General features: G+C 36.4%; 2 protein-coding genes across 2 annotated transcripts; one reads left to right on the forward strand and one right to left on the reverse strand.

Annotated features, from left to right (window-relative positions):
• Positions 1-2,814: 2,814 nt before the first annotated feature.
• Positions 2,815-10,170, reverse strand: THAP5 (THAP domain containing 5). The gene is made up of 3 exons (XM_030308239.2): positions 9,943-10,170; positions 6,256-6,448; positions 2,815-5,768 (listed from the first exon to the last, which is right to left on the reverse strand). Exons 1-3 carry the CDS (start codon positions 10,020-10,022, stop codon positions 4,860-4,862), a joined length of 1,182 nt encoding a protein of 393 aa, XP_030164099.1. The 5' UTR covers positions 10,023-10,170; the 3' UTR covers positions 2,815-4,859.
• A 185-nt stretch (positions 10,171-10,355) lies between these two features.
• Positions 10,356-20,534, forward strand: DNAJB9 (DnaJ heat shock protein family (Hsp40) member B9). The gene is made up of 3 exons (XM_030308240.2): positions 10,356-10,555; positions 12,427-12,653; positions 13,636-20,534. The coding sequence occupies exons 2-3, from the start codon at positions 12,437-12,439 to the stop codon at positions 14,085-14,087; spliced, it is 669 nt and encodes a 222-aa protein (XP_030164100.1). The 5' UTR covers positions 10,356-10,555; positions 12,427-12,436; the 3' UTR covers positions 14,088-20,534.
• The last annotated feature ends 7,161 nt before the right edge of the window (positions 20,535-27,695 follow it).

The following is a 27,695-nucleotide window of genomic DNA, read 5'->3' on the forward strand; positions in this document are numbered from 1 at the left end:
TGGCACACACCCCCCCGTCCCATATTATCTTCCTAATATATCAGTGCTTATATTGTATTTACATTATTTTAACGATGTACTAAGTATTTTTTAACTATGTATTTTTTAACTACATTATTTTAACTATGTATCTTAGTATGTACTAAGAAATAACGGCTTGACCATTCTACATATTTTGTGTATTTGTTCCGATTTGTTTGCATAGTTTTCTCTGTATTTACTATTAATTCAACTCTAAATTCTACCCCAGTCAGTTATTCTATCAATTTTTATCTTCTTGAAGAACTCCCTGAGCCTTCTGCCCTACTCTAATTTGGACTGGTGGTCAGGCTATTAAACTGGGACCTCCCTTAACTACCAACTTGGGATTCTCTCTGCTTCTTTCTCAGTTTGAATTTCCTTTTTCCTATTTCTAATCTTGGGATCAATTGAATGATAAAATATCATCACAGGTATAATTTTATAAGACAGGCCATTCTCTTAATTTTCTTTTACAGCCTTGTTTCCCTAGGATGCATTTTCCAATAGCTGCCTTAGAAAAGAGAGGATGCAATATTTTGAGACTTTGGATACAGGATTTGATCTTGGAAATCTTTTTCTCATAATTTTCAAATCATTGATCTCTTGTCTTGCTTCCAGTGTAGCCATTCAGAGGTTTGAAGCTGTCCTATTCTTGACCCTTTGTGGATTTTTTCTTGATGAAATAAGATCCTCTTTTTGTGTCTAAAGTTTTGATTTTTAAAAATAATGTGCCTCGGTGTGTCCCTAATATCACACTTTAAATTACTAGGGTTCTTTTTAATACTCCTTTTTAAAGATGTATTGTTGGGGGCCCAGGTGGCTCACTCAGTTGAGTGTCCGACTTCAGCTCAGGTCATGATCTCACAGCTCCTGAGTTGGAGCCCCGTGTCGGGCTCTGTGCTGACAGCTCAGAGCCTGGAGCCTGTTTCAGATTTGTCTCCCTGTCTCTCTTTCCCAACCCACTCGCATTCTGTCTCTGTCTCTCTCAGAAATAAACATTAAAAAATTTTTTAACTAAATAAAAATGTATTGTTTTTGTTTTCAGGTATACAATATACATCTCTTTTTAGTAAGAGTATTAAGTATAGTTTGGTTCTTTCCCCTAACTCTTCTTCTACTTAACAGTATTTTCTCTAAATTGCTGTTTTGTACTTATTTTGGTTGCTATCTCTAATACAATTGACTGTCAACTGTCAGCAGGACACTGATGAGAAACTCTTTACTCGGGGATGAGCCATGTCCATAAGCTTTACTGTAGAGCAAGGATTCTCAACTTTTCTGTATAGGAGAATCACCTGGGAAAAATTTTAAACCACAGATACTCAGGTTTTATACCTAACTGAATCAGATTGAGTAATGAAACATTTTAAAACCTCTCGAGTGATTTTGATGCAGTTAAGGGTTAAGAATCACTACTGAAGAGTGACTTAGCTGGACCTAGCTGGAACTCCCAATGTGAAATCTTGTTTCAACATCATGAGTTTGTCAAATTCCCAAGAGAAAACTAAAGGGTGTAAGTTTGGTTGCCACAGTTCTGGGAACTGAATATATGATAGAGGCTAGGTTGGAGCTCACTATTCAGCTTTCACTTAATGGTACAAACTTTCACTATAAACTTTCACTTAATACCTCTTTTTCAGTATGGTATAGGGATACCCATGATCTTTTCTGAAGAATTTGTTTTGTCCTCTCCAGAGAATAAACTTGCAAACCTTTGCGTTTAGGAAAGGGACACCTGCCAAGCTGTGTGAGGACTACTGCTTGTTAATATCAATTCTATTCTTTTAAAAAAACATGTCTTCACACCTCTTCCTCCAATTCCAGAGATACCTGTTGACTCCAATTACTGTCTTTCAGTACTCTATGATACAAACTGAGTTGCTTTTTGGCTTCTTCACATTTTCTAGAGCCTCTCCATGTGGCTTTGGCTTTTCCAGTATGGCATCAGGGTAATCACACATTTTAGAGGGCATCTAGCATTCGAAGAGATACTGTTCCAAAGAAGTAAAAGCTGCCAACCCAATTAAGGGTTAAGTTTGGAACTGGCTGCATCACTTTCACTGTATTCTATTGGTCAAAGCATTCACATAGCCCACCAGATTAAGAAAGGTAGAGAAATAAATTTCACCTCTTGATAAGAGAGTGGTAAGGTCACAGTGTAGGAAAGAATATAGAATGAGATATATTCTATAGCCATACTTGGACTTACTTCCTTTTTAATTATATAGGATAGAAAACAGAAAATATTTGAGTGGGGCTAGTCTACCACACACACACACAATTCAGAGATGGCATAGCAGATAATTGGTAAACTGTATTGTCCACTGGAGACATGGAATGTTTCAACGATTATGTAAAGATCTATAACTTTCCCTAAACATTCTAAGGTATCAAGGACCCATTCTGTTAAGAAGGTTCTTGACTTTAAGTGACAAGAATCAAGTAGGCAAATTCAAAATGTTCATCCAAACATTTATTGAGTGAATATTACATTGTCAAAGAAGTAAGTGATTAATGAAAATTCTGCTTTATAAAGCTTGCAATCTGGTCAAAAAACAGCCATAAATATCATGAAGTAAAAAAGTATACAGCAAACGCTGTCATGGTGTTATAAAATGAAGCCCCGTAGGAGCAGAGAGAAAACAATTTTGACTGGAAAAAAGGAGATGGAATTCAATCAAACTGCAATTTTGACTGGTTAAATTTCAGGAAGAAAGTCACCTCTATATTTGGAAAATGCTAAATAAGTAGTGCAGCTAGAACACATGATGAAGCCAATCACATAGGATCACATATAGTAACAAGTTTGGTTTTATTCTGTAGGTATTCAAGAGTAATTTCAGATTTCTGAGTTGGGAAAGTTAAGTAGTGGGTGGATGCTATAGTTAGATCTATAGTTGAAGTAAAAAGCTGACAGAATCCACAATGATATGGAAGGGATTAAAAATATGGCAAGATAAGCTAAGAGATTGCTATAATAATGCAAGTAAGAAATAAAATTCATCAGAATCCCCAAATATATTTAGAAGTTAACAGGTTGGAAACATCCCGAATTGAATATAGGCAGGCCAAGAAAATATCTTAAATATTTATAATTTATTAAATTTAAAGAAATACAATGAGTTTAAATTATTCCTGAGTAAACTACTTCAAACAAATGGAAAATAACTACAATATACACAGTTAAAAACAGAGTTGAAACATTACTTCATAATGACTTATCAAGGTTATTTACATCTATACTATTTTTATTAAAGTACTGTAAAAATGAAATATAAGAATACTTAAAGGCAACAATATTAATTCTACCAATTATCTGCACACAGTTTATGAAAAAATTTAAAGTTTTTTCTTTTTTTGTCCCATGATCACATAAGGACATGTCTAAATCAACTTTTTGTATTTAGCAGACACATATTTATATAATACCAATTAACTTTATCAGCTTAAAAAAACTAAAATGTGGCCAAAAACAATCACCGTGAATTTACAAAACAATTAGTATACTATTTGCTGTGCAGTCAACTAATATTTATTGAGCACCTCCTATCTTCCAGGACCAAAAACATGCTACCTCAAGAATTCTCAAAATCTTTCTTGAAGATAAGTAATAGTATTTTTTATTTAAAAAAAAAAAAAGATGAAAAAATATGAATCACACTGATCAGAACTTGCTCAATACCACCATCAGTAACATATTTTAATCATATGAAGTGACAATTTTACAAGATCTTTTTTGTTTTCACATTTCTGTTGTTCCCATTAAGTCTTTGCTTTCACATTTTAAAAAATTCATATGGATATAAGCAGTATTTTTATTTATATCACCATTTCTCTCCTACTTGCCTAAGAACATCACCAAATATCTATAATTTCTTATGTATTTTAATAAAATATATGTAAGTGGGCATGTAGAATATTAAGTACTACTCTATCATTCTGGAATTTTAAAATGACAAAAGCACACATTTTTAAAAGTTACACATTGAACAGATAAAAGGTATGATTTCTAAAATAAAGTAATATATAGATTTTTAAAAATTAACCTCATTAAAACTTTGGTTTGCAAATTATAACCTTAAATACAGAATGTTAAGATTAAGTGACTCTGTATTATGATGGTCAGCTACATATACGGTACTGAAATACATGTTCTTTCAAGTTTAATGTACCTCTTCTATGAACTAGCTAAAGGATGGCTATTTTAGTTCAAGTGGATAAAATTATAAAGAGTACCTTCCTTTGTTACTACAGATTACTATATAGTCAAAACGTCACACACCACAGAATTTTGAGGATAATCCAATAGTTAATAACATCAAATGCTAGCCAATATCTATTATTATGTATTTATAACCTTATAGAAAATTTGTTCTATTAGAAGTACCTGAATAGAAAGGTAAAGAACTATAAACAGACTAGATTTAGGAAGTGCCCTTATTTTACAGATTACAGACTGAGATTCAATAGTAACTTGCCCAAGTCATAAGCTAATGGTAGAACCAGGACTGATACCTGAGTCTATTTCTCTTCTGGATCCCTTTCACCATATCCATGCTCTCCCATTTTATGAACCATATTACCAGATTATTTATTCACTCTATTTTAACTTTAATTTAGAAGATTACCAAATAGTGAAACTTTTTCTCTACAGCCCAACAACTCTCTAGTTTTTCCCAAAAATGAACATTATAAGAACAGGATACAGTTCATAATATTAGAACACTTAGCTTCATTAAGATGAGAACTTTATACAGGAAAAAGTTCACTTTACATATAATTTGGTTTGGCTGCAAAAAGCTTATATAAAAGTCACAGCTTTAAAACCTCTTAACACTCTATATCATAGTAACTTCATATGTTGTGAAGTGGTTTTCTATAATCTTGACATTTTCTTCAGATAGCCAGTTTTCTTGTTTTAGCTGCCTTATAAGAGCTTCCAAAGACTTCAATCTTCCAAGAGTCTGTTGTTCTTGTAGCTCAAGAAGAGTTATTTTTGAATGTAGTTTAGAGACTTTCTGCCAGAGATGTTCCTTATTTATATCTTGTCTGCAGTAAGAATGTTCAATTTGTAAAACTTCTGTCTCATAGTCTACATCTTTATATAAGGAGTCTTCAACGTCTAGATCTTCCATTTCCACAGTTTCTTTTTGAGCAGGTACAAAAGAATCAATCGTAGGTTTGGAATTTTCTGTGGGTACAAAAATGGCAATAACAGATTCTTTATTTGTATTTAATTCTTCAACTGTTTGAGTAATTGTGCTGAATAAGAATGGACTTTCCTGTGCTGACTTTATTTCCACAGAATTATTTGTAAAGTTTGCATTAGCAAGATGATTCGTAGTGATTTCGAGTACTTCTTGGGTTTCCAAAGATGGTTGAATATCTTCTGAATTTGAAGTTGTCAAAGTAATAGTTGTAGAATTGAGATTCTCAAAAGATGTGTGAAAACCACCTATGTTTTGGGTAACTGATGTTTCCAAGGTAGATGTTGGTTTTCCAATATCTTGTTTAATCAGATTAAGAGTTAATATGTTATTTTGTATACCTTCTGTTTTTGCAGCTGGTGGCTTCACCAAGGTAGAAGAATTAAGTAATTCTGTGTGTTCAGGGAGAATATCTGTATTAACTGTATTTTTCTTTAGCTCATTTGATGCAAATGATTCTTGTGACTTGGCTTTTAGGCATACTTCTTTCTCATCATCTAATTTTTTCTTCTGAGATATTTTTTTGGAAGGGTCTTTTTCCTAGAAAATAATATTTTCAAATTCTAAAGATGTCCTCACTAACCTTATTCTCTTATTAGTCAGTGCTGAATATTTAATTATAAATTGGCCAAACAAATTTATGCAGTTAAAAAAAGTTCTAAGCATATAACAACTCATATTACTTCAAAGTGTTTTTTATAAAGTATTAAGCACATTCAATATATGATGGAAATATTTCAGATCACTCAAAGACCAGTAACAAAATCTTAGATCACTATCTTATGTCAATAACTTAATGATTTATGCACATGTTATCTTTGGTTCTTAAGGTATGCTTCACAATGGTTTAATTTTTTTTTTAATTATCATACTTTTAGTAAAAGCATAAATTAGTTCTTCCTTTTTCTCAAGTATCTGTTTCCCCAGCAGTTATCTTTCCCTCTCCCTCCCTTAACCTCATTACCTGCGACCCTGCAACCTACCACCCTGCATTATCCCCCTCTCCCCTATGCTCTGCCTCCAATACCTGATTATCTTCAGGCAAAGAAAATATTGTTGGAATTGCAGTTTGTTTCAAATATCGAATACCCCATCTGATGTCAAGAGAGTCAGGAGTAAAATGGTCACTACACAGGAACTGGTATTTACTGGGAACCCATGAATCACGTTTCATATTCTTTAACCATTTTTCAAGTCTTTCTTTGTCATGTAGAGGAAACCTGAAATTAAAAAAGGAAAACTTTGCTATATTTTTACAATTTTGCCAAGTTCCAGGACTGCATACATAGGGTAACCTATGCACTGAGTGCTGCAAAAGCAAGGCAACAGTCCCTACCATGTAAGAGCATCTTTGTGATAATTACTACATCCCCTCTCGAGGAAAGATGAGTAAGCTCTAAGACATGTAGCCAAAGCTTTTGAGAAGACTGGCTGGTAAAACAGAACTCAGAGTCTCTTCAAGTAAAATATGTGTGTTCCAACAAAGGATAAAATCTACTCATATTTTCTGTGGATTATATTATATTTTTATTTTGTTGTATATTTTGCCTAGAACTGGGAAAGAGCTTGCATTAACTACAAAGTCCTATTCAAATGTATTCTATACTGATACTATATACTAATAAGTCAAATGGTGTCTTTTCTTTATTTCAAGGAAGTATTAAACTTTAGGCCCTTATTAATATTAATATTTTTTTTAAAGTTAGTTCAAGTAAGTGATTTAGTTGACAATGAATACTATATTTTATAAAAGTACTAATATTCCATGCCCTTTACCAGAATCAGCCTCAAATCTATCCATACATAATTTAGTCTACTATTTCTAAACTTATATGACCAATAAACTGAGAACCCTAAAATTCAAGTTATGAAAGAAAACTGACACAAGAACTAAAAATGTTGTAAAGAACAGACTCATATTTTATAACATGAAATTGAAATCAAAGAGAAAAGACAGAGAAAAGACAGTTCTTTTTGTGCTGTTCCTGGGCTGAAAATAACCTCTATTTAGAGTTGGTGCTAACATAATGAAATGTGTGTTATAGGCAAAATTAGGCTAATGACAGAATCTGAGAGAAAACTTTTCCTACCAATCTAAATAGGTTTCAGTTAAACTCCATTAAACAAGAGTTAACAGTAATTCATATTTCAATGATTTTATGAGATGTCTAAATTCTTATTTTTAAAAAATAGTAACGACATAAGGTTTCTTATATAGAAAGCAGCAATTATACATTCCCTCTCAATCCCAACCATTTAGGTTATGCTTTGTAATAGCATGCCTCCCCCCACACCCCTGCAAATATTGATAACTTTATAAGATGCTAAGGAGGGGTGCCTGGTGGCTCAGTCGGTTGAGCATCCGACTTCGGCTCAGGTCACGATCTTGCAGTTGACGAGTTCGAGCCTGGCGTCGGGCTCTGTGCTGACACCTCAGAACCTGGAGCCTGCTTTGGATTCTGTGTCTCCCTCTCTCTCTGCCCCTCCCCCACTCATGTTCTGTCTCTCTCTGTCTCAAAAATAAAGATAAACTTTAAAATAAAAAATTTTTTAGAAGATGCTAAGGAAAAGGAGTCTGGGTACTTTGTAGGAAATAATTTTTAACCCAGATACCCTTATATGGAATAATCAGATGATCTACCTTTGTAAGTTCTTACCATAGATACAATATTCATACATGGTTTGAAAAACTTTTAACCTTGCATGTATCAGTAATTTAGGTTGTAAGTATAACACACATAACCAGAAAAGGCATTTAAAGGCAAAAATGATTTTCTTTTCAGAAGACCTAAATTCTGTTAGCCATAGGTAAGTTCATACTTTTTCTGCTACATCTAAAAAGGGAATGTGCCTTTTACAATATTTTTAAATGTCATTTTATGTATAAGCATGCTGTTTGCAGATTATTTCTATTGTACCTATACTAGGTTACCAAACTAAATAAATAAATAATTAATTAATTAAAAAAAAATCAGTTTGTGCATATCCTCATTAGTAACTGGACTACAATACTTTCTCAGCAGGTAAATCTCTAAGAAATCTCCTGGAATAGGTTTCCTGAACAACTTCGTATCTTTACAGTGTGGTTCAATTTGCTCAGTAATTTTGTTTCAATGCCGTATTAATCCCCCCAAAAGTATAAAATAATCACAGTATAAACTGAATATTATATACATATGTAAACTGAATTATCAAATTAGTATACAGTAGAGCTTATTACAGTGTTAGCATTAACAAATTCAATTTTTCAACTTTGGTGCTATTAGGGGACTAAAACTAATTCAATTTTTATTTTTCAGACTACATATGGAAATAAAAAACATAAAAAACCCACTTTCAGTAAATTCATAATTGGAGGAAAAAAATCTTTACAATTGACCTCCTCTGGCATTATTATTTTTCCCTCCTTAAAAACAGTAACTATGGAAAGATTAACTTAAAAGAATTTGGAGTCTGGCATTATTCCCCCTAAATCCAAGGCCAAATAAATCTGGGAAATATGAGGCTAAATCAAGTTTAACATGATTTTTTGCTACAAACCTTCTCAGAGCCACAGCTATTGATAACTAACAATTCCTCTCAAAAATCACTCTGCATCTTGTGGGCTATGGGTGGGAGACAATCCTGGAAATATTGCCATATGTAAGTTATTTTGGGTTGCCAGTTTTTTTTTTTTTTTCCATTAGTTAAGATCATGGAAAGCAACTGTATCCACGAACACAGAGTTTCTGGTTTAAAGTAAAACAGGCTTCAAAAAATAGCTGGTGAAAATCTACAAGAGTAAAAGACGACCAGGTTAGAGCTAAATGAATTATTTTTACAACAAGAAAAAAAGGAAACAGAGTATTGCAAATATGTTGATTCTCACATATATTAAGCACGTACTGACTGTCAAGTGCAGCTTTACCTATTTACACACAAAGTGTGAAGTAGGTACAATTAATAACTCCACGGGTGAGAGATCTCAGGCACAGAGAGTTCAAACTTTGCAGAAGGTCATTCAGCTACAGAGTAGTGGAGCCAGGTTGTGAACCTACTAAGTCTGGCTTTGGAGCTTGGACTCCGAGTTACTACTGCTTCCCTCGTCTTCTGAATAAAAATGAACACTTCTGTGGGTTCACGGAAATATTTCGTGGCAGTAGTAGTTTGGAACAACACTTAGCCTGTTGTCTGTACAAATAAAGAGTCTATAGAGCCCTGAGCAGGGCACAGGTTGTAATCCTGGCTTTGTCACAGAACTTTCAAGGTAACCTACTTTCTGAAGGGCCTTAGTTTCGTCGGGAGAAGACGGACTTAAGAACATCTATGCAACCTAACTCACAGAAGGTGTAAATTAACTGTGAATGCAACGTCCCACTTGGCGGGTTTGATGTGTGCCTTAAGTGGTGGTTAACGTCGTACAATAAAATGAGATCAGGTGAGGTGGGGAAACGCTCGGAAATCCACGGAGCACCGCCCAAACTCTACTGTTTTAGGGGGCTATTTAACACCCAAAAAGGCCCCTATATGCCTCGCCACCAGCTCAGTGTCCTAGCCCAGGGCATTTCTAGGTAAACTCAACTCGACCCTTAACATCCTCCTCCCGCGCAGTGAAGAGCCACGCCCGGAGAGCCGAGGACGAATTTCCAGATAACCCCAAACCGTGGCTACAACGGCCACAGGACAGTGGCCCAAAGACAAGGCGTCTGACGCTTCTGCTCGAAGGACAACTTACGGATAAAAACTCAGCTTCCGGTCCTTACTGTTTCGTCCCCGACGGTTCTTACAGCAAATCGCTGCGCAATAGCGAGGCATCGCTCAGGTGCGGCCCAGAAGGCCCAGGCCGACGAGGGGCGCTAGCGGAACCTCCTTGCCAAGGTGGGGCCACAAGTCCAGGCCGTCCGAGGCCACCGCGCCTGCGCCGGAATAGGCCGAGAGAAAAGACGCTGCAAAACTCGACTCACTTCCGCTTCTTCAGGCTTCAGCACGGCCCTTTAGGGAGGTTGGGGCCGGAAGTGACGCACCGGCTGAGCGGCAACAACAGTTTTCCACGTGCGCGTAGGGCGCCAGGGTCAGGTGGGGAAGCGGGAGCCAATAGGGAAGCGTTTCGTGTAGGTCTTCTGAGGTGGCGGCGCCAGCAGCGGCCGCCGGCCAGTGGGGAGCGGGCTGAGAGGGGTCGCGGCGGTGGCGGCAGGCGGAGCGTTAGGTCGGTGTGCAACCGGCAGTGGGGCGCCCGCCGGCTAGGGGAGGCCGTGGAGACCTGGGCGAAGGGCCGGGCCGAGCAGCTGTGTGGAGCCGGTCGTCAGTCTCCCGGCGCCTCTGCTCTGTTGAGCAGCAGCAGTCGGAGGGTGAGGATGTGGGGAGAGGCCGGGAGGTCGCGGGGAGGGGTGTTTAGAGTGTCCCCAGGGCTTCGGCCGGTCTTTGTAGACTGACCTCTTGGTGGTCGCCACGGTCGTCGCAAGCGCTTCAGGCTGCCTGGTGTTCTTGAGGGACGAGGAAAAAGGAGATGACCGAACCACAGAATAGGGCGTTTTGTGTTTTGGGTTGGCCGCTGGCTTTTTCGGGCGTCGGACAGCTCCTCCCAGGGCTGGCCTCCGGGCCGCGGACAGCCGCGAGGGCGGTGCCTGGACGGACCGGACGCGTATGGGGTCGTCTTGGGGTAAGGGCTGGGCAGTGCAGCCCAACCGGCCACCGGCTCTGGGGAGTAAGGCCCAGGCTGCTGTCCGATGGGTCCCTCTTGGGAAGGAGAAGTCAGTATAATACAAAGTCGGTCTCCTAAAAAAGTGTCAGATACTAAACTGTGGAGTAACTTTCATTAAACCAGTAATATGTGCCTCCCTGTCAGTTTCAGACCCACCCTTTGACTAGGAAGTACCTGCAGTCTTTGTGGCGTCCGCAGTACTCCCTCTGCGTTCTTTAGACGGTCGTACTTGATCCTCGGTGCCCGTGACTATGAGTAACTCTCTGGAAAGGAGGAATCCATCTGCTAATTACGCTCAGAAAATGCCACAGGAGAGAAAGGCAGGCAGTTTCCACAAACCGTATTGTCTTTCGTCAGCCTTTAATGTCATCATAGGTTAAGAACTCCTGTAGTAGAGTTCAAAAAACAGGATCACATTCGTTTTGAATCCCAAGTCATTAAATCTATACTACCCAGAATTCTAAGTTGAATTCTAATGTAAAACTTCTTTAAGGTTAGATATTTTAATGACTACTGAGAAGTTTGAAAATAACTAGCTTATCCAAAGTAACGACTATGACAGTTCGTTTTTCTGGTAGCCTTAGGAGAAATGTTAAATTCTGTTAATTACAAGTTTTTAACAAAACTCATTTATCCATTTTTCTGTTAAATATTTGGGATGTTACAATTAAAAAATCATTACATTCTACTGTATTGTCAATACTATTATGATGAGATTTTCTATTTGCAATACTTGGCTCACCTTGCCAAAATGAAGGCTGAAGTTGGTACATATTCTTAGGAAGGGAAGATTATCAATTCAGACCTACTGGGCTGTTTACCTTGGTAATGTACTTTTTCTGTGAAGTTAAATACTCTTATTTTTAATCCTTTTAGAATATGAATTTTTAAAAAAATTTTTTTTCAACGTTTATTTATTTTTGGGACAGAGAGAGACAGAGCATGAACGGGGGAGGGGCAGAGAGAGAGGGAGACACAGAATCAGAAACAGGCTCCAGGCTCTGAGCCATCAGCCCAGAGCCTGACGCGGGGCTCGAACTCCCGGACCGCGAGATCGTGACCTGGCTGAAGTCGGACGCTTAACCGACTGCGCCACCCAGGCGCCCCTAGAATATGAATTTTTGAAAGGGAAATTGACATCCTTTGAAAAGTTATTTGGATTTCCCACCCTTTTTACAATGTTTGCAAATGATGAATCTTCAATATTAACTGGCAAAAATCAGTTATTGAGTATTTTTGTGTCTACTCTGTGTATGACCAGAGTATTAGTGGAAAGGTAAAGCAAAGAAGATTTTTTCCCACTTAGGTTGAATTATATTTGCCTTCAAGAAGATTACAACCAATGTAGGGGTAATAAAGCCTGTAAAATGAAATAACATGGAAACAAGTACAAGATACTATATGCTTAACAATGTTAATACTGCAGGAAGTATAGCTTGTATCCTAAAAGTTCACTGGGCTTCTTTTTAAAAAATCTTAACGTTAGCTCCATGGATAATTTTTTTTTTTCTTTTTTAGGATATTAAAAATGGCTACTCCCCAGTCAGTTTTCGTCTTTGCAATCTGCATTTTAATGATAACGGAATTAATTTTGGCCTCCAAAAGTTACTATGATATCTTAGGTGTGCCAAAATCAGCATCAGAGCGCCAAATCAAGAAAGCTTTTCATAAGTTGGCCATGAAGTACCATCCTGACAAAAATAAGAGCCCTGATGCTGAAGCAAAATTCAGAGAGATTGCAGAAGGTAAGTAAATGACTGTCTCTGAGGTCTCACAGATATTAACTAGTAAAGGAGAATGATAGCTAAGAAGTGTATGTATCTGGAGATACTGTGGAGGTGGGTGGCAGAGAGGGATCTACATTTAAATAAAGGGAGATTCTTGAGACTATTTTCTTATGATAAATACTTTGATTCCTGGATGGATGGATAAATGGTAGTATGCATTTTTATTGACATATAGATCTTAAAATGTTGATAATGTATTACTTCTTTCTTTTATTGTTTATGAAGTAGCTTATTGTTTACATGTTGAAAGGAATTTTAGGTTCCCAAAACTTATAAGCTAACCTATGAAACATGGTTTTTACTAAGTATGGAGATTAAATATAAAAATATTAAGTATAAAAAGTTTAAATAGACTTTGAAATGTGGGTTTTTTCTTCATCTATGTTTAAAAATGACATTTGTCTTTAAAGAAAAAATATGAAACAAATTTTAGCTTAAGACTAGCCCTGAAACAAGTTGCACTGAGCATATGGTAATTAATGGTGGATGGGGGTAATTGAATAGAGAGTTGGAGTTAAACATTGACTTCAGCTAGTAAGGAAGTGAGAAATCTTAATTCTTCTAAATATAACTAATTAAAGTTATATTGAGCCATTAAGTTATTTAATACAAGAATAGTTTTACCCAAATAATATGAAAAATAACTAATTGTTACCCATATGCTTACCTTTAAGTAATGGTAGCATTCATTTAACAAATATTTATTGGATATTTATTGGGGGCAGGCATATGCTAACGGCCGATACTGTACAGTGAACAAGACAAAGGCCCTGCCTACTGTAACTTTCATTTTACCTTTTTCCTACGTTTATAATGTTTTGGTTTTATTGATGGTATGATATTCTTCCCTAAAATAGAGAATTGAATTCACTTATTTGAAGAGGTTGGGTTATATGTAATTTTGATTACCTTCAGTTACTAATATTTTTATTTCCTTCAGCATATGAAACACTCTCAGATGCTAACAGGCGAAAAGAGTATGATACACTTGGACACAGTGCTTTTACTAATGGTAAAGGACAAAGAGGTAACGGAAGCCCTTTTGAGCAATCATTTAACTTTAATTTTGATGACTTATTTAAAGACTTTGGATTTTTTGGTCAAAACCAAAACACTCGGTCCAAGAAGCATTTTGAAAATCACTTCCAGACACGCCAGGATGGTTCCAGTAGACAAAGACATCATTTCCAGGAGTTTTCTTTTGGAGGTGGACTGTTTGATGACATGTTTGAAGATATGGAGAAAATGTTTTCTTTTAGTGGTTTTGACACCACCAATCGGCACACAGTACAGACTGAAAATAGATTCCATGGATCTAGCAAGCACTGCAGGACTGTCACACAACGAAGAGGAAATATGGTTACTACATACACTGACTGTTCAGGACAGTAGTTCACTGTTTGTCCTCACTAAATCCAACTAGTTGACTCTTCTTCAATATCTTTGATGCAAAACAGTTTTCTGTGAACTATTTTGACAAGTGCATGATTTCACTTAACTTGATATAGATATTAAATGTATTTAAATGGTTTTTGAAAATTCAGCAACATTCAGTTAGAGAAATAGATAATTATTAATTTTCCTGATTAGGAAACATTCTTTTTAAAAAAAAGAAAAGATATTATAATTCTGCCTGGTCTTTTTTTCTCTACTTGCCCTTGGGCTTACTTGCGTGGCCAGTTTTATTACCAAGAAAAGATTGAGTTCACCTGATACGTATTTAAAAGTTAAACTTTAAAACTTACTGTAGATTTAAATTTGTGAACTTCAGTGGTTTTTGCAGTGAAACCTTTGCTAATTTAAAGTTGCATGCTCTGCAGCATCTCTGATTTGGGTTGCTAAATGTACATGAAACTGTAATTGAGTCACTCAACAAAGGATAATAGTATCTTTCCGCTGAAAGTTTCAGAAAGTCACGGTTTAATATTTACCACAGAATCATACCTTTCTGTAGTAAAATTGGAGTAAGGGAAATGATTGTATTGCTTATAGCCATTTAGGCTGAAAGACAGTTGAAAACTTTTGAAATATTGCCAAGACATTGTTACATGTTTGGTCCCTGGCTAATGATTTTGTAGTGTTGAAATCATAGCTTATTTACACATCTTTTCACATTTCTCTTAGTCGTTGGCGCTCTAGGTCTTCTATGAATTTATGTATCTCTTGTGTGTGGTTCCTCTTCTTTGCACTCATCTTTATCTAGAGATTGACTAATACCTCATTCTGTTTATACAAACAGCCAGTAATTTCTGTGCAAACTTATTATGTGCAATATTTTTAAATCCTAAGAAATGTGTGCTTTTGTTTTCATTTGACTTCTTTAGTTCTGCACTTTTTGCATTCTACTCCATATGAGTATTAATCCTATGGATACATTAAAACTAGTAAATGTCTCATAAAACCTTGTGTGTGAGTGAGAGAAATATAATATTTACAATATGACGTCAGTTGTCATTGTTAAAAGTTTATTCTGTAGTCTGGACTATGGAGGATATATAAACAATGGGGCTTCTTATGCTGACCATAGACCATATTCCAGAAGTTATTTTTGACCTGAAACCCTGAAAAACTCTTACTTTCTTATCATCCTTCCCTCACAAGTTTTTGTAGTTTAAAGATTTTGTTAATTATGATTTTGATGTATTTGCTTGCTAGGAGCAAGTATTCTTTCCTCTTTAGGCCTGATTGGGAAAAAGAGATTTTACATAAAGCTATATTTGTTAATAATCATCTTTAATTTTCAAACTGAAGAAAATGAAATTATTAATTTATGAATCTTAATTATTTCCTGGAAGATATACCTACTACTTTTTTTTTTAATGTTTATTAGTTTTTGAGAGAGAGCAGGGGGTGGGGCAGAGAAGGAGGAAGAGACAACGGGAGCATTGACAGCTCCGAGACCCATGCTGGGCTCAATCTCATGAACCTCAGGAACCGTGAGATCATGACCCAAGCTGAAATCAAGAGTTGGTGGCTTAACTGACTAAGCTACCCAAGTGCCCCATCTACCTCTTTTGCTTGATAAGAAAATGGCCATACCTTGAATTTTGGTCTGAGGATTATCTGTAGCCTATGAACAGAACAAATGCAGCAAAAAGCAAAAACAAAAAACCTCAAACAGGATTAACTTTACATTGTCAGCATCTGTCCCCTTTTTCTTCTGGGCCAGATTACCCCTTGTTTTCCCATTCTGAACATTTATTTGAATGTCCCTTTTTTTTTTTTTTAAACCTCCCTTTTGACTCTTTGGTATAATTTTTGCAAGGAAAAAATGGACCCTGAGTCATGCACACCTTAGATACAAACTAAATATCAAAAATATACTTAGGTAATCTATGGGGGTATGTGTATTATGTGTGTATAGTTTGATATATAAGCAACTGGAAGTTAGACCAGTAATCAACATAAAAGTTTTCTCAATAACTTACGCATTTTCTTCTTTTTAGTCTGTACAGGTGTATGGTAAAAAATAGAAAACTATATTTAAGAAATGATCAATACAATAGCTTAATCTATCCTCCCTACACAAATCGATACATGAAATCTACCAGTCTTTTTTTTTCCTTCTGGGCAAAATAGTAATATCTATAACGTGACTTTTAGTCTTTTTCTTGAATGAATTTTTGTAATTCTTCCAAGTTTTCTGGATTGAATATGTCTTGAATTACATACTATAGGGCATATAGTAGGTATGAGATTTTTTTGGTGTTCCAGAATTGGCATAATTAACTCCTGATCTGACGGTTGGTTTTAGGCAATTGTTTGTGCTATGAGTTTCAGTTTCAATTCTGAGATTAGTTCTTTGAGAATTCAGGTTGCCGAAGGACAATTAAAAATTTGTACATTCTTAGGGTAGTTATTTTAATTTTCTGAAGTGAAAGTTTATTTAGCAATTAAAAGAACACACTAGGAAAGAAGATGTTGGTACCACCAGTAGATCTCCAAAGTTTTTATATTTATGTTAATGCTGGTACCTTCAATTCCAGATGACAGATTGAGTATAATCAACCATGATTGTTTTCCCTCTTTCTTGGTCCCAATAACAGAAAATATAAGAATGAAGTCCTAAAAGTTCTGGAGAAGAGGAGGATTTTTGAGACATTCCAGGAGGGAATAAAGCAGAAGGGATTGGATTGAGAGAAAAGAGAACCATGGCCAGGTATCCTAGAGAAATTTTAAGGCTCAGATTTGGGTGGTGGGGGTGGGGGGAGACAAAAGGAATGGGCCAGTGTTCAGTCATGCTGATTAATTGAAGAACTGCATTGGGAACCCCTGCCCTTCTTTCCTCCAGCTAAACTGCTATTAACTGAGATAGCTTTTTCTTTAGGGTAAAACCTAAAACAATAAATTTTCAAGGAAACAGATTATCCTATTCCCAGGGAGGCTCCTCAGTGAGGGTATTGGGGTGCTATAGAAAGTAGAGTAGAGGTGAAGTAAATTTTCGCTTGGGGAAGGGAAGGATGAGTAATGACACCATTCCACTCCCAGAGTAAAGCCTCCTTACTTGGGCATGTGTAGGAAACAATAGCTTCTGTAAGCCATCCACATACCTGCAGGTGCCTGCTGTTTGAGATGCCCTGACAACTTACACAGAACCATAGCTTCTGTTCAAATGGCTGTCTAATTGCTGAGGAAACTTGCTTTTCACAGCAATCTGGAAGTTGATGTAGTCCTTCATAAACACAGATGTCCAAGGAATGTCAGACATTTAAGGAAAACCCAACATCCAACCCTGGCAAAGAACTATAATTCAGGAAATAATTGTGATAATAGGAGATAACTTAAATTTAAAAATTTAGTAGTACTAGACTTATCATAAAATATTTCATCAGTGAATCAGGCAGAGGTCCTTGTCTTACTTAACCTGCTTCTCCCAAGATTTCTTTCCATGTGATGATGGTGTCAGGATAGATGAAGCGGTATGAATTTACATGAACATCAACTATAACCAAAGTCACTGGAAGATAACTGTAGATGTGTGGTATATATGTTCCCTATCATGCAGGACTTACTTGGACCCTTCTACAAAATTCAGATTCTTTCTCCTCTCAATTTTGCTACTCAAACTCCTCCCCTGCTTTTCTCCAGACCTTGCTGTATGGGGAACTACCTAGTGAAGAGCAGAATTTGCCACCTCTAAATATGCCTTTTAGGTCTAAAAAGTATTTTAGGCTGATTACTTTTCTTAAAAAAAAAAAAACAAAAACTATAGACATGGGAGACGCTCTGAAAAACAAGAGGATGTTGTTTTTGTAAAAGATATTTATATTTGAAAGGAATATCTCAATTTGTAAGGGTGTCTCCCCTTGTACTAGGAAGAGGAAGATAACTAAATCACTAGAAACTCTGATGAATGGAGAAGACGTGGACTTAAACCTGTGTAATAACCTTACTCTTCTTTACTGTGCTTTACCTGAAAATCTTCCATAACTGGCTCCCCCAACCGTAACATCTTTTGTCTTTCTTTGGAGATGGTTGGGCCATTTTGGAAAGTTACTCAGTTTTCCTGAGTGTCTCGCATGTATACTGGAGGTATACATGTTATTAAATATCTTTGTTTTTTTTTCCTGTTAATCTGGTTTTTTTATTTTTATTTATTTTTATTTTTTTTATTACAGGGTGAAGGATGGGGAAAGAGGAGTCTCAGTCAAGAACCTAGAGAGGAAGAGGGAAAATTATTTTTACTCCTCCATGCTAGATAATTTGTTGTGCAGTCCTATTTATTGTTATTCATTATAATAATAGGGTGCCAGTGCTTACATTCTAGTGGAAGGAGACCTGCAATAACCACAACAAATAAGTAAATTACTATGTTAGGTGATAAACTCTACAGAAAAAATGTAGCACGGAGGAGGGATATGGGATATTGAGAGGGCAGGCAGATCAAGCAATTTTCAACAGGATGGCCAGCGCAGGCCTCACTAAGAAGGTGAATCTGCACAGGTTTGAGTTATTTGCATGGACGATGGAAGCATGTGTGACAAGTTCTAGGAACAGCAAAGAAGCCAGTGTAGCTAGAGGTCAGTGAACAAGGAGAGTAGCTAGACATGAGTTTATAAATGTGGTGAGGATTAGGAGCATATCACATAGGGCTTTTGCCTTTTATAAAGAAGTTGGCCTTGCAATGTGATGTGATAACTGAGTTATGAACAAATAAATGACTTTATCTTCCATACATGTTAGATCATTTTAGCGCTGTGTTGATAATGGGCTGTGGAGGGGCAACAGTGGAATAGAGACGTGAATTAAATTTTTTTTAGTATTCCAGAATGAAAAATTGGTGTAGCTCATGCAGTGTTCCAGGATGATAGCAGTAGAGATGGTGGAAAGTGGTTGGATTCCACATGCAATCTGCAGGTAGAGCCAGCAAGATTTGCCTATGGTTTGGATATAGACATGAAAGAGAAAAGGATGATTCCAAGCTTTGTGTTTATAGAGAACTAGAAAGATAGTTGCTGTTAACAAGAGGGGGAGGGCTAAAGGAGAAAGACATTTGAGAGGGAAGATCAGAAGTTCAATTTGGACATATCAACTTTGAGAAAATATCTAGAGGGTGGAGATATGCCTGGAATTTGAAAAGAGAGTTGAACTTGAAATGTATACTTTGGAATTGTCAGCATATAATTTAATTGTCAAAATATAATTTAAAATATTTTAAACCTTGAGACTAAATGAAATCACCAAGGGAATATTTTTAGATATAAAAAGAAGCAATCTAAGAACCGAACCCTCAGGGCACTCTAAAAGTGCAAGCAGAAAATGAGGAACCTACAAAGGTACTTGAGAAGAAACAGCCAGTGCATTAAGAGTTTTGTGTCCTGGGAGAAAGTGGAAAAACAAAAACTAAAATCTATCAAAAAGTAGAAACTGATCAACTTTGTAAAATGCTGCCACTAGGTACAATAAGATAATCCCTGAGAACTGACCATTGTGGGTTTTTTGTTTGTTTGTTTGTTTGTTTTTTAGCATATGGAGGTCAGAAATGACTTTGACAAGACCAGTTCCTGTCAGGTGGTGGGGATGCCCCACCTGTTTGGAGCAGGTTGAAGAGACAATGGCAGCCAAACTAAGTGCTTTCAAAGAAATTATTTGGAAAGTAATTTATAGCGAATATATTTCTGGACAGAATTCTTAGCATGGATATTTTAATTGAGTTTCAGTTATGACTCCATCTGTGTAGCAAATAGCTTGTTGTTCAGAATAGTGTTATATAGGATGTTAATAAGTATGCTGCAAAAAAAATGATGTTTAAATAATTTTGTGAAATCCTGGTTAAGATTCAAACCTTGTTAAATATGTTTATAGGTAGGCACTATATTGTGAATTATAAGAAATATGTATTTGGTCATTTAAATGATCATAATATGTTTCTCATATATCCTTGGTTTTTGTCCCCAGTTCTTAGCTCACAGCTTGCAAACCCCTTGGAATTTCCAGTAATGAGAGTGATAACTCTGTCTCTTGTTTTATTAATGAAGTGATTTTGGGACTACACCCAAGAAGGGGGCTGGTTGCCAGGAGAGCCAACCCTGTGTTTAAAGGGTTGGAATTTTCAGACCCATCCCCAGTTCTCCAGATAGGGCACAGGGACAGGAGGTTGAATCCATAGCTAATGGCAATGATTGAATCTATTGCTCCATAAAAGCCCAAAAAGAGAAGGTTCAGAGACCTTCCTTCCCAGTTGGGGAACACATAGAGATTTGGGGAGAGTGGTGTGTCTAGAGAGGACATGGAATGTCCCTGCCCTGTCCCCATATTTTGCTCTTCCATCTGGCTGTTTCTGGGTTATATCCTTTACAATAACCTGTAATCTAGGAAATAAAATGTTTTTCTGAGTTCTATGAGCTGCTCAACAAATTAATCAAACCTGAGGAGGGAATGGTGGGAAACTCCAATCGTGTACCTAGTTGGTCAGAAACACAAGTAATGTGCTGGGCTTGCATTTGGCATCTGAAGGGAGGGGCAGTCTTATAGGACTGAGCCCTTAACCTATGGGATCTGATGCTGCCTACGAGTAGATAGTGTCAGAATTGAGCTGAATTGTAGGACACCCAGCTAGTGTCCAGAGCATTGCCTTGTGGTGTGGAGAGAAAACACGCTCCCATGCTTTTGAAGTTTGGGTCCCAGAATACACCGTCTTCGTGGCTTCTCAGAGCTTTCAATATGCTAGTCTATATCATTAATCTCTAGTCAATATACCAAGTATTGTTTGCCAAACTTATTGGACCATGGAACTATTTTTACCTAGTACCTTTAACTATATCCAAGTGTGCCACCAACAAAGTTTGGTAAATACCAACCTAAATTGAGTAAAAAATCATAACGAATCATTTGTGAACACATATTAAATAGTATGTGTTCTTAAAGTAGAGCAAAAGTGATATGCTTGTGTTCCCATTCTCTCTCTATTTGAATTAACTATGACCTGAAAAAGATCCCATCAGACCCTTTATAATTTTATTTATTCTAGCTTACATTTCATCACCATGCTTTTCTTTTGATCACTGCTATAGCTATTTAAATAGTATTGTTTTTTCAGGACTATATACCCTATAAAAGCCATCATCAAGCAAATATGACAGTACAATTTAAAAAATTCCTTTCATATTGTCCCAAGAAAATAAAAACTAGTCATTGTTACTAAATCGTGTTTTTAAAATAAGATGGTATTGGCGAACAGAAGAATCAAAATGAGATTATTAGGATAAAGAGCAAATGATTCTTATAATCTAGTCTCATCCTTTACTAACTGGACCAGTATTAGCAGTTAGTGGTATTAAACAGGTTCTGACAGTTGAGTAGTGAATTCAGGTTATATCTAGTCAGTGAGGAATAGAATAATCACGCCACTTCTATACATATACATATATTTTCTTGGTGAAATATCCTTTGGGTCTGTAAAATAATGGGGTAAATGGAAACAGATAAAAATAGTAATATAAGTGAATAATTTATCACAGTCTCTTGAGAATTCCTTACAATTTGGAATTGCAATACAATTTGAGAATTCCATAATAAAGCTTCTAGCATGTGCGGGCAAGATGGTCTCATGGGAGAATATAAGGATTAGTTTCTCTCCCAACCCCAACCAAACCAAAAAAAATATTGCAAAATAGTGAGAAGGAGAAAGAGGATAGAAGACACCAAGTCTAGAAAAGTGATGTATAGTTTTCTTGGGAAGAGCTACAGAGAAATGAAAAGTATTTGGTGGGGGAAGTGGGGTTAAAAGAAGTTTCCCTACAGAATAGCAAGAATTAATTTAATAGATATCTGAAAAATAATACCAGGTACTGGAGTGGAATGGAGCAATGTCTTCAAAGAGCTTAGGGAAAAATGCTTTTGAACTTAAAACTTTGTAACCAGATAAATTATTAACAGAAGGGGAGACAAAAATGAAGGCATTTCAAAAATGCAAGAACTCAGGATGCCTGGGTGGCTTAGTTGGTTGGGCATCTGACTCTTGATTTCGGCTCAGGTCATGATCTCACCTCACAGTTTGTTGGGTCAAGCCCCATGTCGGCTCTGAGCTGACAGTGTGGAGACTGCTTGGGATTCTCTCTCCCTCTCTCTGCCCCAACCCTGCTCACACACGGTCATGTGAGCTTGCTCTCTTTCAAAATAAACAGACAAACTTTTAAAGAAATCCAAGAACTCAAAGATTATTACCCACATATGCTATTTGCTGATTTTTACTTTAAATTACAATGTAATAGAAAGGGTACAGCATGGGAAATGAGACAGTGGCAGGTGCGTATATATCTTCATGAAGAAATAAGGAAAGTTAGAAAGCAAGAGCATAGATTAGAATTTGACATGGGAATTTCTCATTCAGAAAACAAAACTTTTGTTTCCTTCATGGATCTATTACTCAACTTACAATTAAGTTGTAATTTACAATTAAATTGTACACAAGATTTATTTTTATAGGAATTATCTAAAATGTACCTCACATTAGGGAATAGAAAGAGAAAGAAGACAAGGCAAGGTGGAAGAAAAGGTTAGTGTATTAATTATATCATCTTTCATGGTAGGTAATCAATTGATTCTGTTGAAAGGTAATGAATCAAAGACCAGTGATTTAAGCATATATCACTTGGAATTTTAATAATAAACACCAGAGCACCTAACCTGATAATTTCTGAGATGTGGCACTGAGAGGGCAGGGAAGACTTATTTGTATTTTACAGGAACCTGTGATGTTTGTCTTTTTTTATTTTTGAGAGAGAGAGACAGCACGAGCAGGGGAGGGGCAGAGAGAGGGAGACACAGAATCTGAAGCAGGCTCCAGGCTCTGAGCTGTCAGCATAAAGCCTGATACAGGGCTTGAACCCACAAACCATGAGATCATGACCTGAGCTGAAGACACACACTTAACCATCTGAACCACCCAGGTGCCCTGAACCTGTGATGTTTGAATTTCTGTTTGTGAAAAGATTTTTTTCTACATTAACATGTATTTAGAGAAAAAAAACTTGGTCTATTACTTAGGATGCCTGCAGCTAATAGAAAACCCCTAAAATTAAATTTACAAAGCAATGAAATGCTTATTCTCTTTTCTAGCAAAGAGTCCAGAGGTCAGTCAGGCAGCTCTAGGAGTTTGCTAGGAATCTGGCTTTGCTTCTTTGTAGTTGTCTTCCTCTGATCAGAGGAAGTGTTGGCTTCATTATGAGCAATAAAACCTTCTCTAGAAGACCTTCAAAAAAACTTTCCCTCCCATCTTAGTGGCCAGAAATGTTCTATGTTGTTACATGTCCACAGCTAGACTAGTCACTAACAAGGGAAATATGACCACCATGATTGGTTTGGGCCAATCATGACCACCTGCTGGGGCTGGGGCTATTCTCCCCCTAAAACTCATGGTGTCCTGCAAAAATACTGACACCTGGAGAAAAAAGGTACTCTATTAGGAATTGGAAGAATGGAGGGGAGGAATTGGAAGAATGTGTATACTATGAATAGTTGAATACTAAAAAACAAAGACTTCGGTAACCTTGAACGGTTTTGCTTTATGATTTATTCTTCACTATGAGATAGGTGTTTTAACAGAGGATTGGGCTCTTCTCGTTGTATCCCCAAGTGGTGGCTGAGTTTTTGTGTGAGTCAGGAACCAACCTCACTTTAAATACTGTAGAATCCTGGCATTGGTAGGTTTAACATTTATGCTTTCAACTATTTGGAACAGACCTCAAAGTTCCATAATATAGTAATTTGTGATTTTTCTGAAGTACAAAATTGAATTCTCTGCCTTACTAGTCTACTACTATTCATGATACAGTCATTTAGGTAGAAAGCAGGCCTAGCCACCTATTCAACATCTGTATATCAAAAGATCTTCTGATAATTTGTATTTATCATGATGTAGGCATTTTAAGAGGGAAGTTATTTGCTAAATGGTGTACACTAAATTAGAGGTTCAAGTCCCTTTCATCAAAGTCAAGTCTATTCTATTTTTTTCTTTTTTTTCTTTCTTCCTTTTGTGTGTGTGTGTGTGAGAGTGAAGATGGTTGCTACCATGGCCCATTAACCTGATCATATCTTTCGCCACCCACTCCTCTCTGTTCCGCCCCATCCTACCTCAGTCAAACCTCAGTTTTCCTGATTTATTTGAATATTGGCTTTGAATTTTTATCTACTGGCCTATAGGGAGTCAAATCTACATCTGGATTATTTCCCTTAATCTTGACGCTGCCAACTCATTGTTTTCATCTTTTCCCCCAGCAACCTATGCTGCTGAGGCCCCATGGATGCCTCATGATAGAATCTTTTTTGGGATGTGACACATTATGTAATTATCAGTTAATAAATTAGCAGTTTAAATCAGTATTGCAAACATTTTCAACTATTCAATATTTTAAACTTAATTTCCTGTTATTTAAATATAATTTTGCATAGCAATAGTCACTTGAAGCATTACATGATTCATTGCCTATATTAGGGAAAAGTCATTAAAATAAAATTTTCTGCCAATATTTTACAATTGACTTTTAGTTACAACTAAATGTATTAATATGTAGATAATTAAAAGTGCTACAACATTTTCTTGTTTTAAATGAGTTTTACCTTAGCATTTTCTATGTTATATATTTCATAATTAGAAATGGAATGAACCAGAGTTTGCTAATGCATATTATTTGATTATTTGTGTTCATTCTTGTCATTTAGATAATACCGAATCTCCTTCTCTGACACATAGACCAGGAGCACTGTATAGGCCTACATAGATCTGGGATATAAGATATGGATAAAAACATTTTTCTTTGCTTTTCAGGGAAGGCTATGATCAATTCCTCTCTGTTTTTTTCCCTGTGTAGGTAGAGGTGTATGTTAGTTGGCATAGACTAGACACGCTGCAATAATGTATTAGTCACATCCATTTTCTTAAATATTACCAAAATAAAATATGTCTTATGATTTTATTAGGAATAGTATATTTTCACAAAAGGAACAGCACTAAACTAGCTTTTTGTAAAGTGTGTAATATGTGTGTTTAATGAAAATAAGAACTCCATAGTCATATACGGGAAACACCAGATTATGAAAGTCTTAGGACTTCTCGAAGTCATTAATATGCTAATTTATGTTAGATATCTCCATGAAGCAGATACAGTTTGAGGCATTTCTAAAATCTGTCATCAACAAACCCTTTTGCAAGAGCAGCTTGCTGGACCAGTGTGATACTGTGTGATACTCTTTGGAAACCGTGGACTAGACATATCTTTCATTAAAGAACAAACATTTGTAGAAAAGGCAAACTTCTAAAAACTTTAGAAGCTTTCCATGCACAAGTATTAGGACTAATGTATCCACAGAGCTACTGTAGTTAGTAGAGAGAGATTTATTAGAAGAGTGATTTGAGGAGGGTTATGATGTTAAAAGTGCAAAGTACACATATATTACCTCATTTTTCTTTGTTATGAATATTAGGAAGTTCCAGATTAAACTTGGATGTTGGTTATAAAGATAGACTGCCTGTGATTATGGCAATGCCATAATCTCAAAAGTAGAAGCCCAAAAGTCCTCCTTATTCCCAGAGTGCTCTTTGATGTCTCTGTTTGCCACTTGGAAAATGACATAAAAATTATGAATGTAGAAAGCCAGTACTGGGGAAATTAGAAACTTCACCTGTACAGGAAAAACATGCAAAGGTAAATGCATCCATATTCATTCATTGCTGGAAATATATCTTCACTGAAAAAAACTGAAGCAATCTGAAAAGAGCTTTCCAAGTTTCCCACCATCATTTGGTAGCACAAGCTCTACTCTCTCTGCCTTTGCATGAACCCATTACCATCGACAAACTCTTCATGTTCCCACTTAAAGCCAAGCCCTCCACTGCATTGGGTCATGTCATTCAGAGCATTCAATACATTGCTCCAGAAGTTCTTCCCTTTTATCAAGACTTTGCTTTCCATTCAATAATTCCCACCAACAAACAAACCTATTGCTGTTTCTTCCGCATTAAAAACAAATTCTCTTTACTCTATTTTTCCAACTAATTGCTGTCTCATGTGTATACTTCTTTGGAGAAGTTTAGCTACACCACTCCACCAACACTTTCTTGTTGGGGTTCTCTTGTTGGTGAGCTCTACTGTACAAAATCAGTGTCAAATAATAAATAAGTTGATCATTTCTCAGGCCTCATCTTATACAATTCAATACTCTCCTTAATCTTCTTTCCTCACTTAGCTGTCAGAACACAAACTCTTGGTCTTTCGTGTCCCTCAATAGTTGTTCATTGGCAGTCTCTTTTGTTCTATTCCCCTTGTCCTTTGCATCTTCTTAGTCCTAGTCCTTCCCTCCCTTCCACTTCTTTCTTCTTCTCCTCCCTTTCCTCTTCTTCCTTTTCCTTTCCCTTTCCTTTCTTCTATTCTCTTCTGATTATGCTCATTCCTTATGTGTCCTCTTTTCATGGTTCAAAAACTGTCAATTTACCTGCATTTCCAAATTTCTATCTCCAAGTCAGGTCTCTCCTAAACTCCATATTCATATATCCAACTATATAAAGTACAACTCTACTCAACATGTCCAAAATACAATTTGTGATATTCTGATTGAAATCTGTTCCATCTCAGATGATTGCAAATCCACCTTTCCAGTTGCTTAGGTTGAAACCTTGGAGTGATTCTTGATTCTTTCTGTGCTCTTGCACTCGCACCCCATAGCCAGTCCTAATAGCTATACCTTCAAAATATATCCACAATCTTACAACTTTATATCACCTCCAATGCAAATATCATTATCATCTCATATGGATTATTGACTAAAGGTAAATTTCCATCCTTTACCCCTTATAGTCTGTTATCAAACCAGCAACTAGGATTATTCTTGTAAGGTAAATCAGAGATTATTATTTCTTTACCTAAAACTTTTCATTTACTCCCTTCTCACAATAAAAGCTAAATCCTTTATAATGGTCTACTAATCCTTTATAATCATCCCACCCCTTCCCTTTAACTCACTAATTTTATCCCCTTGTTCACTGTGTTCCTGCCAGATTGAACTCTTTACCCCTCTAGGAACATGCCAGGCATGCTTCCTCTTTAGGGCTTTTGCACTAGTGTTTCCTCTTTTTGGGTCATTTTTCTACCATATGGCCAATCCTTTTACCTTCTTCCAGTCTTAGCTCAAATGTTATTTTTTCAGTGGACTTCCTGGGCCATCCTATTTAATACCATAGTGTCTGTCCACCTCCACAGTCCTTATCTCTTTTCATCTCCATTTTTTCACAGTAATCATTTGCTTACTTATGTTATCTGTTTCCTCTTGATAGACTGTAAATTCCATGAGGATAGGAATCTCTGTTTTGTTCACTGATGTGTCTTAAGTGCTTAGATCTATGACTGCTATAGAGTGAATACTCAATAAATACTTAATGAATGAATTAGATAATTTACACAATGCACATTATCTCAGCAATTTGATTTTCTGAAACATTACAGAATCCTTCAACTCATGAAAGATTAATCTGAATAGAGCTATTTCGATTATACTAAATAAGGG

Source organism: Lynx canadensis, chromosome A2 (assembly GCF_007474595.2).
Source record: "Lynx canadensis isolate LIC74 chromosome A2, mLynCan4.pri.v2, whole genome shotgun sequence".
In the NCBI taxonomy this organism is placed as follows: domain Eukaryota; kingdom Metazoa; phylum Chordata; class Mammalia; order Carnivora; family Felidae; genus Lynx; species Lynx canadensis.

What these genes read in the sequence shown, in the direction of transcription:
- DNAJB9 (XM_030308240.2), top strand. Translation starts at nt 12,437, where the DNA reads ATGGCTACTCCCCAGTCAGTTTTCGTCTTTGCAATCTGCATTTTAATG. An exon ending in ATTCAGAGAGATTGCAGAAG is followed by an intron (nt 12,654 to 13,635) that starts GTAAGTAAATGA and finishes TATTTCCTTCAG; the next exon opens with CATATGAAACACTCTCAGAT.
- THAP5 (XM_030308239.2), bottom strand. Translation starts at nt 10,022, where the DNA reads ATGCCTCGCTATTGCGCAGCGATTTGCTGTAAGAACCGTCGGGGACGA. An exon ending in CGGAAGCTGAGTTTTTATCC is followed by an intron (nt 6,449 to 9,942) that starts GTAAGTTGTCCT and finishes TTTTAATTTCAG; the next exon opens with GTTTCCTCTACATGACAAAG. An exon ending in CTTTGCCTGAAGATAATCAG is followed by an intron (nt 5,769 to 6,255) that starts GTATTGGAGGCA and finishes ATTATTTTCTAG; the next exon opens with GAAAAAGACCCTTCCAAAAA.